We start from the raw sequence: 12,691 nt of genomic DNA on the forward strand, positions 1-12,691 counted from the left end.
GTTACTCCATTGTGATTCCACTTTAACTGTCTTAGGACACTTTCTGACAGTGCCAAAACACAGGCTTTAGAAGAGGGACAAAAAAACCTGACGTTGTCTAGACACCCCCTATTTTGAAATGGGAATTCCCATTTCTTAGACACTGTGTGAATGTGGTCTCAGGCCTCTTCTACACTGCCATATAAAATCCAGATTATCTGTTTTGAACTAGATTCATATAATCCAGTTCAAAGCAGATAATGTAGATTATCTGCTTTGATAATCTAGATCATATGGTAGTACAGAAGAGGCCTCAGTGACATTCTACAGTATCCTGGAGTTGGTACTTTGGTAAGGCATTAGAACATTCCAGCAGGGAATTCTTTATGTCCCTCCTTAAATTACAAATCCCTGGGTTCTATAGAATGAAAACATTATAATTAAGTACAATTAAAACACTATTAGGTGAGAAAGGGCCTCAAATTTGGGGTTAAACTGAATGTGATTTTTTATGTGAATGTCATATTCATGTATGATCCTTTTCTTTTTCCCAAACAGTTTCATAGAGGAAGCAAATTCATGATCACAACAACTTTAAAAACAAGTAAAGGAAGTGACCATTTAACAGCACGTAGAGCTTTGTTTCCTGAATTGCTTGGCCTTTTCATATGTGCTCCTCTTCTTTGGCTTCTGAGGCCCCTTCTACACTGCCATGTAATTCAGATTATCAAAGCAGATAATCCACATTATCTGCTTTGAACTAAGTTGTATGAATTTGCACTGCCATATAATCCAGTTTAAATTAGATAATCTGGATTTTTATGGCAGTGTAGAAGGGGCCTGAGAAAACATCAACTATGAGAAGGAATTTGAATGGGGCAAAAGCAAAACTATAGAGAGAACAAAATATTAAGTCCTCTTTTTTCACATGCTGCAATCTATATAGAGATGCCATTATCACCAACCACAACTTCTAGGTAGTACACCTCCCACTCTTGATTTGGGTGCGAGCCAATAACCGGTATAACATAATATCTACATCCCCATTGGAATAAATGATAGGACCCTCAAATAAAACAATGAGGGTTAGCTATACCTAACCAAAAGGTTCAGATTCAACAACCAGTTATGAACTTGCTAGCTCAAAAAACAAATAAACATCTAGAATTAATTATTATATTCTAATATTATACAATATCCAAAATATAGTATATAATATAGCTATAATATTAGAATATTTAGCAAACAGAATGCAAAATGTAAGATGATCAAGGATATGACAACTTTTAGGAAACCATACATGCCAGCAATGCAAAGCAGTGTAACCAGTGCCTCCTTTTTTAAACAGGCAAGGATGCAATACAAATGTCTATATGATTAAAAAGCAAATATGCAGGCTTATGAAGACATGTTTATCATTCAGGTTCATTATATTAGCACTTTATCTATATATATAAATTTGTTAGGGGCATCCAACGAGGAAACAAAACTCAAAAAAACCCCAACGAAACTTAACCAAAATTCCCATGCCCATAACACAACCCACAAGGTACAAACATATCTACTCAAAATGAAAAACAACACAACAACACACTCACAAAACGGCAAAACAACAAAACTCAAAAAAACCCCAACGAAACTTAACCAAAATCCCCGTGCCCATAACACAACCCACAAGGTACAAACATATCTACTCAAAATGAAAAACAACACAACAACACACTCACAAAACGGCAAAACAACAAAACTCAAAAAAACCCCAACGAAACTTAACCAAAATCCCCGTGCCCATAACACAACCCACAAGGTACAAACATATCTACTCAAAATGAAAAACAACACAACAACACACTCACAAAACGGCAAAACAACAAAACTCAAAAATCCCCCAACGAAACTTAACTAAAATCCCCGTGCCCATAACACAACCCACAAGGTACAAACATATCTACTCAAAATGAAAAACAACACAACAACACACTCACAAAACGGCAAAACAACTGAGCATGCGCATTGGCGCCCAGCCGCAAGTTCCCTGGCGCGCGCACATGGCCTTCCGGCCAACGTTCCCTCTGCGGAAACCATGCCCACTCCAAGCCCCGCCGCGCCGCTTCCCGCACACACACCCCCCCCGCCGCACACACACGCAACCCCACGCTCCATCACTCCCCCCACCGCCGCACACACACGCAACCCCACTCCCCCCGCCGCCGCACACACACACGCAACCCCACGCTCCATCACTCCCCCCGCTGCCGCACACACATACGCAACCCCACGCTCCATCACTCCCCTGCCCCAATCTTACCTCCTTTTACTTCATGCCACCTCCAAACCCCGCCCCGCCCCTTCCCGCCCTGTCAAAATCTAGGAAAGACAGGAAGGAAGGAAAGAAGGAAGAAAGAGAAAGGGAGGTAAAGAAAAAGGGGGAAGGAAGGAAAGTTAGAGGAAGAAGAAAAGGAAAGAAAAGGAAAGATGGAAGGAAAGAAAAGAGAGACAGCAGAAGAGAAAGAAAAAGGGGGAAGGAAGGAAAGAGAGAAAGAAGAGAAGAAAAGATGGGAAGGAAGGAAGGAAGGAGGGAGGGAGGGAAAGAAGGAGAGAAAGAGGGAAGATTGGCCACAGCAACACGTGGCGGGTAAAGGTTGTTATTTCTATTATTATTATTATGCTATTGTTCCTATGAGACCCTTTTAGGGGGAATGGGAGAGGTGTCAGGTCCCGGAGGCAATGCATTGCATTATTGTTATTGTTATGATGGTGGTGAAATAAAAGGAAATAAAAAGTGAAAGAAGGAAGCAAACAGGGAGGGAAGAAAGGCAAAGGAAGAAAGGGGGAGGGGAGGAAGGAAAGAGAGAAGGATGAAACCAAGTAGTGAAAGAAGGAAAGAAAGAAAGAGGTAGAGAAGGAAGAAAGGAGAGAAAGGGGGAGGAAAAGGGGGAAGGAATAGGTAGGGACCTCTCTTTCATAATAGTCCAGATATCTACCTCAACTTTGATAAGTTTTACTATAGGCCACAGCAACGCGTGGCAGGGCACAGCTAGTTTATTTATAAAACCATTTTTCAACCAATTTGTGGAGAACAAAAATTAACTTTTTACTTTATTTTAAGGGGGGGGGGGGAATCCTAAAATAGAGAAATTTGTCCCGAAACAGTCAAATACATAGTGACTATGCTCCAGAGATATGGAATATTAACTGACATTTAGGACCGAAATCTAATGAAGAAGTTGGAAAAGTGCCCTGGAAAATCATGGCTGGTTTGCTGGAACTCAGCAGGAACATTTGACACTGCTCAAAGCTCCCATTCATCATTTCTACAGGTAAGTTAATGTTACAGTCAGAAAAATGCGATAAAACATTAATCACTTAAACTTACAAGTATCGCCATACTTTCTTCTCCAGCTGAATGATATACTAAAGCTAAACAGTAGGCAGCTTCTCCTTCCATCTTCTTACTCCCCACTAAATAAATAAATAAAGACTACAGTTATAACTTACCCTGTTGATGAATTAAGACTACAGTTCTTTTTTCATTATCTTGATTTCAGGGCCTTAAATTTTGCAAATGCACAAATACAGTCAACAAAGAATGAATGTGTTAACAGTAAGTTCAGATCTCTTGCTTTCACCTTCCACACAATGCTACAAGTACCTCTGATCCAAGACATGCAAGTGTAATAGAACTGAAGTGTCAATTCAGAAGTAGTAATCAGGAAAGGATCTTAACTTTGTTTCTATATTTACTGCAGCAAAATCATAATTATTTTATAACTACTAAGTCTTTACCTCTAAAGGATAGCCAATTTTATTAGCATAGCCTCTAAAATGTAAAGTTACACATTATCACACAATTGCAAAGGTATGCCCCCCTCCAGTTGCGTGTGCACGGGCGATACACCTCCTTCCGCAGGCTCAATAAAACCACTCACACAAGGGTGTTGGGATAAACAATGGCCACAACTCATTTATTGACAACAGGAACAAGGGTTGGCAGCCATGCATGGGCCCTGGATCAGGATCGGCCAGACCACTGCTGTCCGATACCACAAGACACGCCAGGGTGCCGTCGGCACAATACCGGGCCCAATGTAAACTCGGTACCCCTGAGACCACCAGGCGTTCCCCCCTACCGCTAGGGGGGGATACCAAGCCAAATCCAGGGCCCATGCCCTATGCCAACCAGGAGTTGTGACGAGTAGCACCAAAAACAAGCAATAGAGAATAGGTAACTGGGATAACTTAACAAAACAAGCTAACTGTAGACAATTACTTGAACCGCATGCAGGGTGGGTGGGGTGGATCAGCTGTTGCAGGCACAGCGCCTGCTGGGGAGCATGGGGCAGCCTTAAGTAGGCTGCCCATGAGGGAGGAGAGGCCAGCTCCAGCCTCCCCCAGCTGGAGGCATGGCTGGCTAGCCGATTGGGCCACCCGGCTGGATGACGGGAAACCTTCCCGCTGAGCGAGGGGGCTTCTGGGAGGAAGAAGCCCCCCCTCTGGCAAAATGTCAACGGAGGACGCCCTGCACCGCAACTTCCCTGGCCCGGTAAGCCAGGCCATGCCTTTTATTGGGTTAAAGGATATTTGGCATTTAAAGTGCAAAGAAACACATTCTTCTTGTGTTTGACTGAACATACAGACATTTTGAGGGGATTCTGACAGAACAAACTTTAGGAACAAAGCCATCTTTATTTTCTAAGGAATAATCCCTCCAGAAAAAAAATGTCTGTCTCACATTCACATCAATGATCTCCAGAAAAAATCTTCAAAAACAGAATCATGAAGATTAATTTTCAACTACACATAGAAATAAAGGAATATACAGTGCTTGCATTCAAATTATCTGGTAATTGCAAACACCAAGGTAATTATCTGGTAATCGCAAACACATAGCATAAACATTACCATATATACTGGAGTATAAGCTGAGTTTTCAGCTCTTTTTTAGGCTAAAAAAGCTCCCTTCAACTTATACTCAAGTCAAGGTTATTTATTATTATTTTACTCTGTTGCTATTATTAATATTATTATTACATTTATTATTTTACTCTATTATTACTTTTACATTTATTATTTTTCTCTATTTATTATTATTATTACATTTATTATTTCACTCTATCATTACTGTTATTATCACATTTCCATTATTATGCTCTGTTATTATTATTATTATTATTATTATTATTATTATTATTATTGGAAGGATATGTAAGCACATTTACATTGAAGAAGGTTAGAATAATCATTTAATCAGAGTTGGAAGTCTTATCTTAAATTACAGTTTTATGTAAATATTCAAAAACATTTAACTTATTGATGCCTCAATTAATTAAATTTTATTGGTATCTATTTTTATATTCAAATTTACCAGTAGATGCTGCATTTCCCACCCTCGGCTTATACTCGAGTCAAAACGTTTTCCCAGTTTTTGGTGGTAAAATTAGGTACCTTGGCTTATATTCGGGTCAGCTTATACTCGAGTATATACGGTAAGTTGCCTCCCTGCAAAGACTACATAGTTTAGGTGCCAAGTGTTGCTAGATGTGAAATACAGTCAATCATTGTTAAGTCAGGATCTTACTGGCTGTTCTGTCGCCACTGGGTCCGAACAAAATGTCTTTATTCTATAGAACGCACACTTTAAACCCAGTGGGAAGCCGGGGTGCCCGAAGAGAGATTGTTAGAGACTTCCAGAAGTAATGGGCTTTAGAGTCTTTAAAAGTACAACAAAGTCTTTATTAAGGAACAAATCTTCAAACAAAACTTCACGGCTTTACTATTCAAGTCTTTAAGAGACTGGCACTAACTTGGTTTGACTGTACTATCTCATAAGGAAGACCTCTTTATAATCCCTCCCAAGCCATCCATCACCTAGGCCTCGCTGGTCTGGGTAATACTGCCGATCCCCAAATGCGTCTGGAAACCGAGTAACCTACCAGACGAAGCTAGAAGATGTTTAGCTGGAATTCTGTGGTTCTGCAGTGATGTCCTGTGGAAACTTCAGGGCTGTTTTCCCCTCTGCTGCTGTGAGGCTGAGAGGCTGTGAGCTCTCAGCCAGAGCCTTTGGGACCTTTTCCTTCTGTTTCCCAGGAACTGGATGGTCACTGGATGACCCCTGGATGGTCGCTGGATGGACCCCGGATCACCTTTGGATGATCCCCGGATGGCTATTTCTATTTCCCCAGAAGGTTTTGAGGAATGAAGCCTTTCCTACAGGACTAGCTGATCTGTGTCCTATAGACTGGCTTCCTTGTGTGACTGAAAATAGGCCCCTTCCCTCCAAAAGGCAAAAAGGGGGCGGGACCAGGGATCCTAACTATAACTGACATGTGGCTTACCCTATAAATGCAAATTATAACAGGAAACCCCCTGCTGCAAAATCCCAAGCATGGGTTTGTACACAAACATATAAGCACAGCAAATAAATCTGGAGCTCCTGGAACAGCTGTTCCAGAACACTGGCTGTATTCACCCAAAAGTTATTTTGCATTGCACTGTTGTTCCTTATTTTTAAGTCTTTTGCATTTAAAAATATTTATATTTGCCATTTAACTATTTTAGACCAATGTGTGACTTTCTCCATACTGTACTTTTTATTTCACTTACTTGCTTTGCATATTAATGGCCTCTGTAATTTAATACATATAAGTATTTTAATCTTTCCATGTATTTGAAACTGTCAGCACTGAGACCATTTCAAAAACCTTTTCCTAATAATTAACCTTTTAAATTAATAATGGTTAAGAAATTTAATTGAATGATAAAGCTAATCAGCTCTAAGTTAAAAACGTATGATCTTATCTTCATAATTATTCAAGTCTATCAAACAAGCTACATCAATAAAGCAATGGTGAATAATCATTTAGAACTTTGGCAGTGACCTTACTTGCGATTATGCTTGCATTGTTTTACAGCAGCACTCCCAGAAGGGTGCATTTTTGGAGTTAAAAGCTTTCAAGAAATAAATGGACTCCTACTTGTCAGCAAGTAGGTACTTTTGTTTCACAACAAGATTTAGAAATATATTGATAGCATTTGTCTTGAATTTCATCGAAAATAATCACCAAACACTTGACGATGTTTTTTACTTTCCTCCTGGGAAAGCCCAGGCCTGCACATTAAAGAAAGAAATGCAGGCGTGTTATTTTCTACCCACCTTCTTTTGCCATTTCCAAAGCTTTTATTAGAATTTTGATGGCCTGTTGGTGTTCTTTATTTCCTAGCATTTTGTCTGCTAGTAATGTGTAAATCCTCCAGAGATGCTCACAAGCTAGTGAATTGAAAGTCCGGCCCGTATCATCTTTCCACATACGGCCCACTGTCAATTGATGGAATGCTTCATAATGTTCTATAGCTTTCAGGAATTGACCTGAGGAAGACAAGTCAGTCATAATGATAAGAAAATGTATTTTATAACGTATTGTGAAGTCATCATCAGATAGCCCATATTACAAAATGATACTTGTTGATCAAAGAAATCCTATGTGATAATAAACTTATGGAAAACCTTTTGACAATGCAATGCCATGGATGAAAGAAGAAAGGTGACTATAGCTACATTGGAGGAGGACTGTAATACATGTTTTACTTCATAGATAATTCTTCATTAATGAATAGGGTTAGCACGCTAAATTTAAAGAAATTAGATGTGCATTCCGGTTCACAGCATAATAAAATTTATTTCTAAAAAGTTCAGTTTCAGAAGTTTCCACTGATAAACTTCAATATGCATACTTCAGTTAATTTGCCACTTCATCACACTAAAGAATGAATATACTTTAAATCTGGTTGCTGCCTCCTGCAATATTCTAGGGTTTGTAGTTTATGGAGGAGCCTTTAACAGCATCACTAAACTACAAACCCCAGAATTCTGTAGGAGGCAAAAACCGGATTTAAAGTGGATTCATTCTCTAGTGTGATGAACACTCATGTCAACTCTGCAAAGAGCAGAATCAAATGTGGATCCTCATTTATCATGACTGAGTTAAAAATTTTGATTAAAGGTGCACTACTGTTTTATATAAGCAACTAACTGGGCTGCTATGCACAGTCTTTTCACTTATCACTGGAGCTCCTCTCCTTATTACCCTGTCCAGAACGCTATTGTGGAAAAACTTGATCTAGGCTGTTAACAGCTCTTACTCCTTGCTAAAACATCCTCTCTTGATGAAGATACCACATCCAAGTACGTTGCGCTGCCACATGAATCCATATACATTGCAGTGTGTTGAAACACATAGCTTAACCCCTCCCTGTAGAATTGCAATTAGAAATCAGGAAGAAAACCCACTATTATTAAGGAAAAATAAGAATACTGTAAGTTTCTCCTCATCAAACAGAAACAGTTTGTTGAAATTCATCTTTATAATCTGATGTGCTTGATAGTTATTTGGCTATTGATTCCTTTGCTAACTTTTAAAAGATAATATTTTGCAGCCAATATTGTAAAGGGAGCTGAAAGTCTTCAAAGAGACAGAGAAAATAATTTCCACAAATAATACTGCTCTGAAAAAGATGCACTTCCAATGTATGCATCAACAGAAGACAAAAGAAGCTGATTTGGACAATGATATCATACAGAAGTTGTAAGCAAGTAGCACCTTATAAAGAAAATAAAAATGGAAATTTATTTTTCTGACAGGAAATTACAGTATACTCATGTTTCCCTGAAAATAAGACACTTATACTTATTTTTCCTCAAGAAGACACCCTATGGCTTATTTTCAGGGGATGTCTTATTTTTATTAAGTATGGCACAACAATCTACAGCAGTTTTATTGGTGTTTGTGAATGGTGAGAGAGACTCACAGACTGTTGCTGGTTGGTGCTGAGTGAGAGAGACCCATAGTGCTGGGTAAAACGCCAGCCACAGCTTTACTTCTTCCCCCCGAGGACACACAATACCTAAAGCAGAGTGTCCTGCTCCTCACTTCACTGAGGAGACTTTTACTTTTACTTTCTATGTCTCCTCTATGCCTCAGCTTGCACCAAATACAGAACGACTGGGACCTGACAAGGGGGAGCTAGTCTTGTTGATGAGATTGCCCACACTTCTCTGGTCACATTTACTGCTCCGTGCCAGTATGCTGCAAAGCCATGCCTATCACTATGTCTTATTTTCAGGGGATGGCTTATATTGTGCAAGTGTTTAGAAATCCTGCTATGGCTTATTTTATGGGTATGTCTTATTTTATGGGAAACACAGTAGCTTCAGGATGATATAAGAATGTATTATGTGGTGTCAAACAATTTGGGGACACATTGATATTCTTACAGAAAAAAGGATGGCTAGAGGATAGAGTGGGTAGATGATAAGTTATTATTTCATGTTAAGTTTTAGTTACTTTCTTATTGTTTTTATAAAAATGATCCCTCAAACCAATATTTTAAAGTAACTCCCTAAAAACTAATATTACCAGTCAGACTACATTACAAGCAAGCACACACACATTTTTATGAACCCATTACCCATAAAAGTATTATATGGTATACTATATTGTGACTTGTAAGATGCTAGTTTCAAGCTTTGGAGATGGACAACACCAAATGTTGTTGGATTGCAACTACCAGTCCTAAGCAGCATAGCCAATAGTAGTGAAGCTGCTGGTTTTAGTCTAATAACATCGGGAGGGTGACATCTTTCACCAATATACTACAGAATGAAGTTATGTTGAAAAACCTAGCAACTCAGTTGGACTCGATGGTCATGGCAAAGAACTGCATTACATAAAAACATACAGATATATACCATCTGCATTTACTTTTTCTCATAATTTATTAGGGTAAGCAATACACTTGGTCAGAGGCATCCAAAAATTGGCAGTGCTTTGCATGTCTATTATGTACAAAAATGAAGATGCTAAATATGTTGATTTCATACCCTCGCAAGCTGCTATTCCATTTTAAGAACTGAAAGAAATGGTCAAATATAAAGATTTAATATTAAAAAGATCACAAAGAATGTGGAAATTAGCTCCTGTGGGGAATGTTGGGGAACTGGTTGTGTGTAGTTTGGAGCAGAGAAAATTGGAGGACAACATGATATATTTCAATATCTGAAGGGATGACATGCAATAGATTGAGCAAGATTTTATTGTGCTGCTCCAGGGATTAGAATACAAACTAGGGAGTTCCAATTATACAAAAAATGGAATAAACCTAAACAAGAAAGCAAGAACATTCTGATCACAAGGGCTGTTTGACAATGGTATTGATTGCTTTGGAGAGCACTGTCCCCCATTTTTTCAAGCAAAAGGATAAATAAAAAGACTAAAATCATATTAAAGAACAAGTCAAAATAGAATAAATAGGTTAAAATGGCATGCTTGGATGTTTGGGAATAAATCAGTTAGGTTCCACACCCTTGAATAATATTTTTACTTGGAGCAAAATGAAGCCACTGCCAACCAGCTCCCAAGAGAAGGACATTCCACGTTTGGCATGCTGTAGCTGAAAATTCCCTCTTCCACAGAGGATTGACCCCACCAGTGGGACAGAGGAGGGAAATTTCTGTCACCAAGCATAAGCAGATGTGCTACTTTAGATCAAGGTCACAAAATGTTTAATGTCATCTTAAGAACCTTGAAATTTAGAGTAGATTTGCAACTGTCATCTGGTTCACATATTACACATGCTTATTTTGGAAGAGTTGTCACAAAAGTATAAGAAAATATGCCCATAAAGACAGAAGTTACTTCTGGTCAGTAAACCTAGTTCAACCATGACATATTATACTCATCCAAATAAGCATTCAGGGATGCATGCAATAGTCCATGAAAACAAGAGACAGAAATAAGATGGACCAAGGAAATAATATCTTATTAATTTGAATGTCATTAATTTGCTTATGAAAGACTGGAAAAATTACAAGAGTTTATTCACAAATCTAATGGCAACATAATTTTACTGTTTTTAGATCATGTATTTAGACCAAGGATGGCCAAGTCTGTATTTGTGGTGACAGCCCCCTATGAAAACATTGTTAATCTTCAATGGAAATGTGTTAAAAGTAATTAAAGCACAAACTTTCTACAAAGGGATGTTTTGTGGTTTGCTGTTAAAACTCCAAAACAAATTTGAAAGCTCTTTGAAGCATGCGTTTTTGTTTTGATTTTTTTCTAGTTAGTTACCAAATTTTGGTGGTACAGTGGCCAAGAGGATGGTTGTAATCCATAGAAGGGGCGACGGTTGCCAGAATTGTCAAAGTTGCCCACCTTTAACATAAGGAGTTGAGGGAAATCACAACATTCATACTTAAGGGAATAAACCACCACCACCGGTTAACAGTTAAACATTCAGAATTATTTAAGCTTTTTTAACTGCTTCTCTAGATGACATTTTTAACGCTTGCAATTGTAGTGCAAATATCTATTGCTATTGAAGGCATGTTTAAACAATAACACAATGAAACAAGTATTACAAAAATAATAAACAATATGGGGAATGCATATACAAAACATGCTTAAATCACGAGTGTATAAATCTGTGATCCTGTGGCTACACGTGGTCCCAGGCTTTTCTGAAGTTGGAGGAACCATACAACACTCAAAGCTATCTGCAGGCTTTTGAAATCCGTGTCTTCCCACTGCTAATAGCTGTAGATGGCCAGTAATCCCCGTGGAAACAACTGAGGGATGAAGGAGATGTTCATTTCCCCTCCACTTCAGCAATCCCTAGATCTCAGCAAGTATGCTAGGCTAGAAAATTAAAAATCTGACTTGTATGTGTTGGGAAGCACATATAAGTCTGTATATGTATGCACGTGGATGAGTGTGAGCTGGACAATTTAATGTAGACAATTTGCAGTTGTAATTAGGTATTGACAGTCTTTCCCAGGTATGGCGGTGTCGAGTTTAATTTTCCAAGGGGTCTGTGTACTTCAGCACAGTCTTTAAGGGAAGTTGGAACTGTCAGCCAATGAATTTAAAGCTAAAGTTGAGTTTGTTTACTGGTAGGCCTGGCTGGAATGACCCAGATAGGTTTCACTCTAATTAGGGAAAGGGGCATGTTGGTGCTCATCTGATCTTCTGAGTGCTATCCTACCCACCCACTTTCTATCACATTGGTTTTATTTTGTGTTTATATAACACATGACGTTTTTCAAATAACATTTATGTGAATTCTATTTGTTACAACCTTGGGGAAGGATTGGCATGAATCCTGCATCCAGGACATGTATGACCAGTGTCACTCGGTAATGCATAGGTGCTCCCTAATGGGGCTCGGGGGTGCATGGGGAAGAATCAGTCTTGCCTGACCCCTGATGGTAGGAAGACTATGCTTAGGGCATCTGTCCATGGGGATCCTTTGCTGTCATTCCAAGGGTTCTCGTACTAGGGCAGAGAATTCAGATCATTGATCAACAGGTGGGTTGGTTCATGTGTGAACCAACTCTACCTGCAGCTATAACCAATAAAGTTGTGACCTTCCTTTCCCCACTTATATTGTGTATTGGTGTGTTGTTTCACATATAGCAGAGCTTGCCCCTGAACACACAATTACAATTTCTGTTCTCTAACATAAGAAGATGCTTTTGGGGTTGAAATTGTTTTTTGCTTTGGCCCTGGATTGCTAACTGGAATGTTTTCATATCTACTGAATTATTAGAAAGGTAACATTTAAAATATTAGTTTATCTTCTATGAAGAAAAAAATGATGGGAGAAATTGATAGATGGAATATTGCCTCAGCAGATGTAGGATTTGTCCAACAATTCT

General features: G+C 38.8%; 1 protein-coding gene across 1 annotated transcript in view; it reads right to left on the minus strand.

Annotated features, from left to right (window-relative positions):
* TTC29 (tetratricopeptide repeat domain 29) overlaps window positions 1-12,691 on the minus strand; it is a 128,235-nt gene that overhangs the window by 69,568 nt on the left and 45,976 nt on the right. The window contains exons 7-8 of the mRNA XM_060776201.2: window positions 7,133-7,345; window positions 3,356-3,441 (exon numbers count right to left, since the gene is read on the minus strand). Coding sequence (XP_060632184.2) covers window positions 3,356-3,441; window positions 7,133-7,345 — 299 coding nt within the window. The remainder of the gene's footprint in view (window positions 1-3,355; window positions 3,442-7,132; window positions 7,346-12,691) is intronic.

The sequence above is a fragment of the Anolis sagrei genome, chromosome 5 (genome assembly GCF_037176765.1).
Source record: "Anolis sagrei isolate rAnoSag1 chromosome 5, rAnoSag1.mat, whole genome shotgun sequence".
NCBI lineage: Eukaryota > Metazoa > Chordata > Lepidosauria > Squamata > Dactyloidae > Anolis > Anolis sagrei.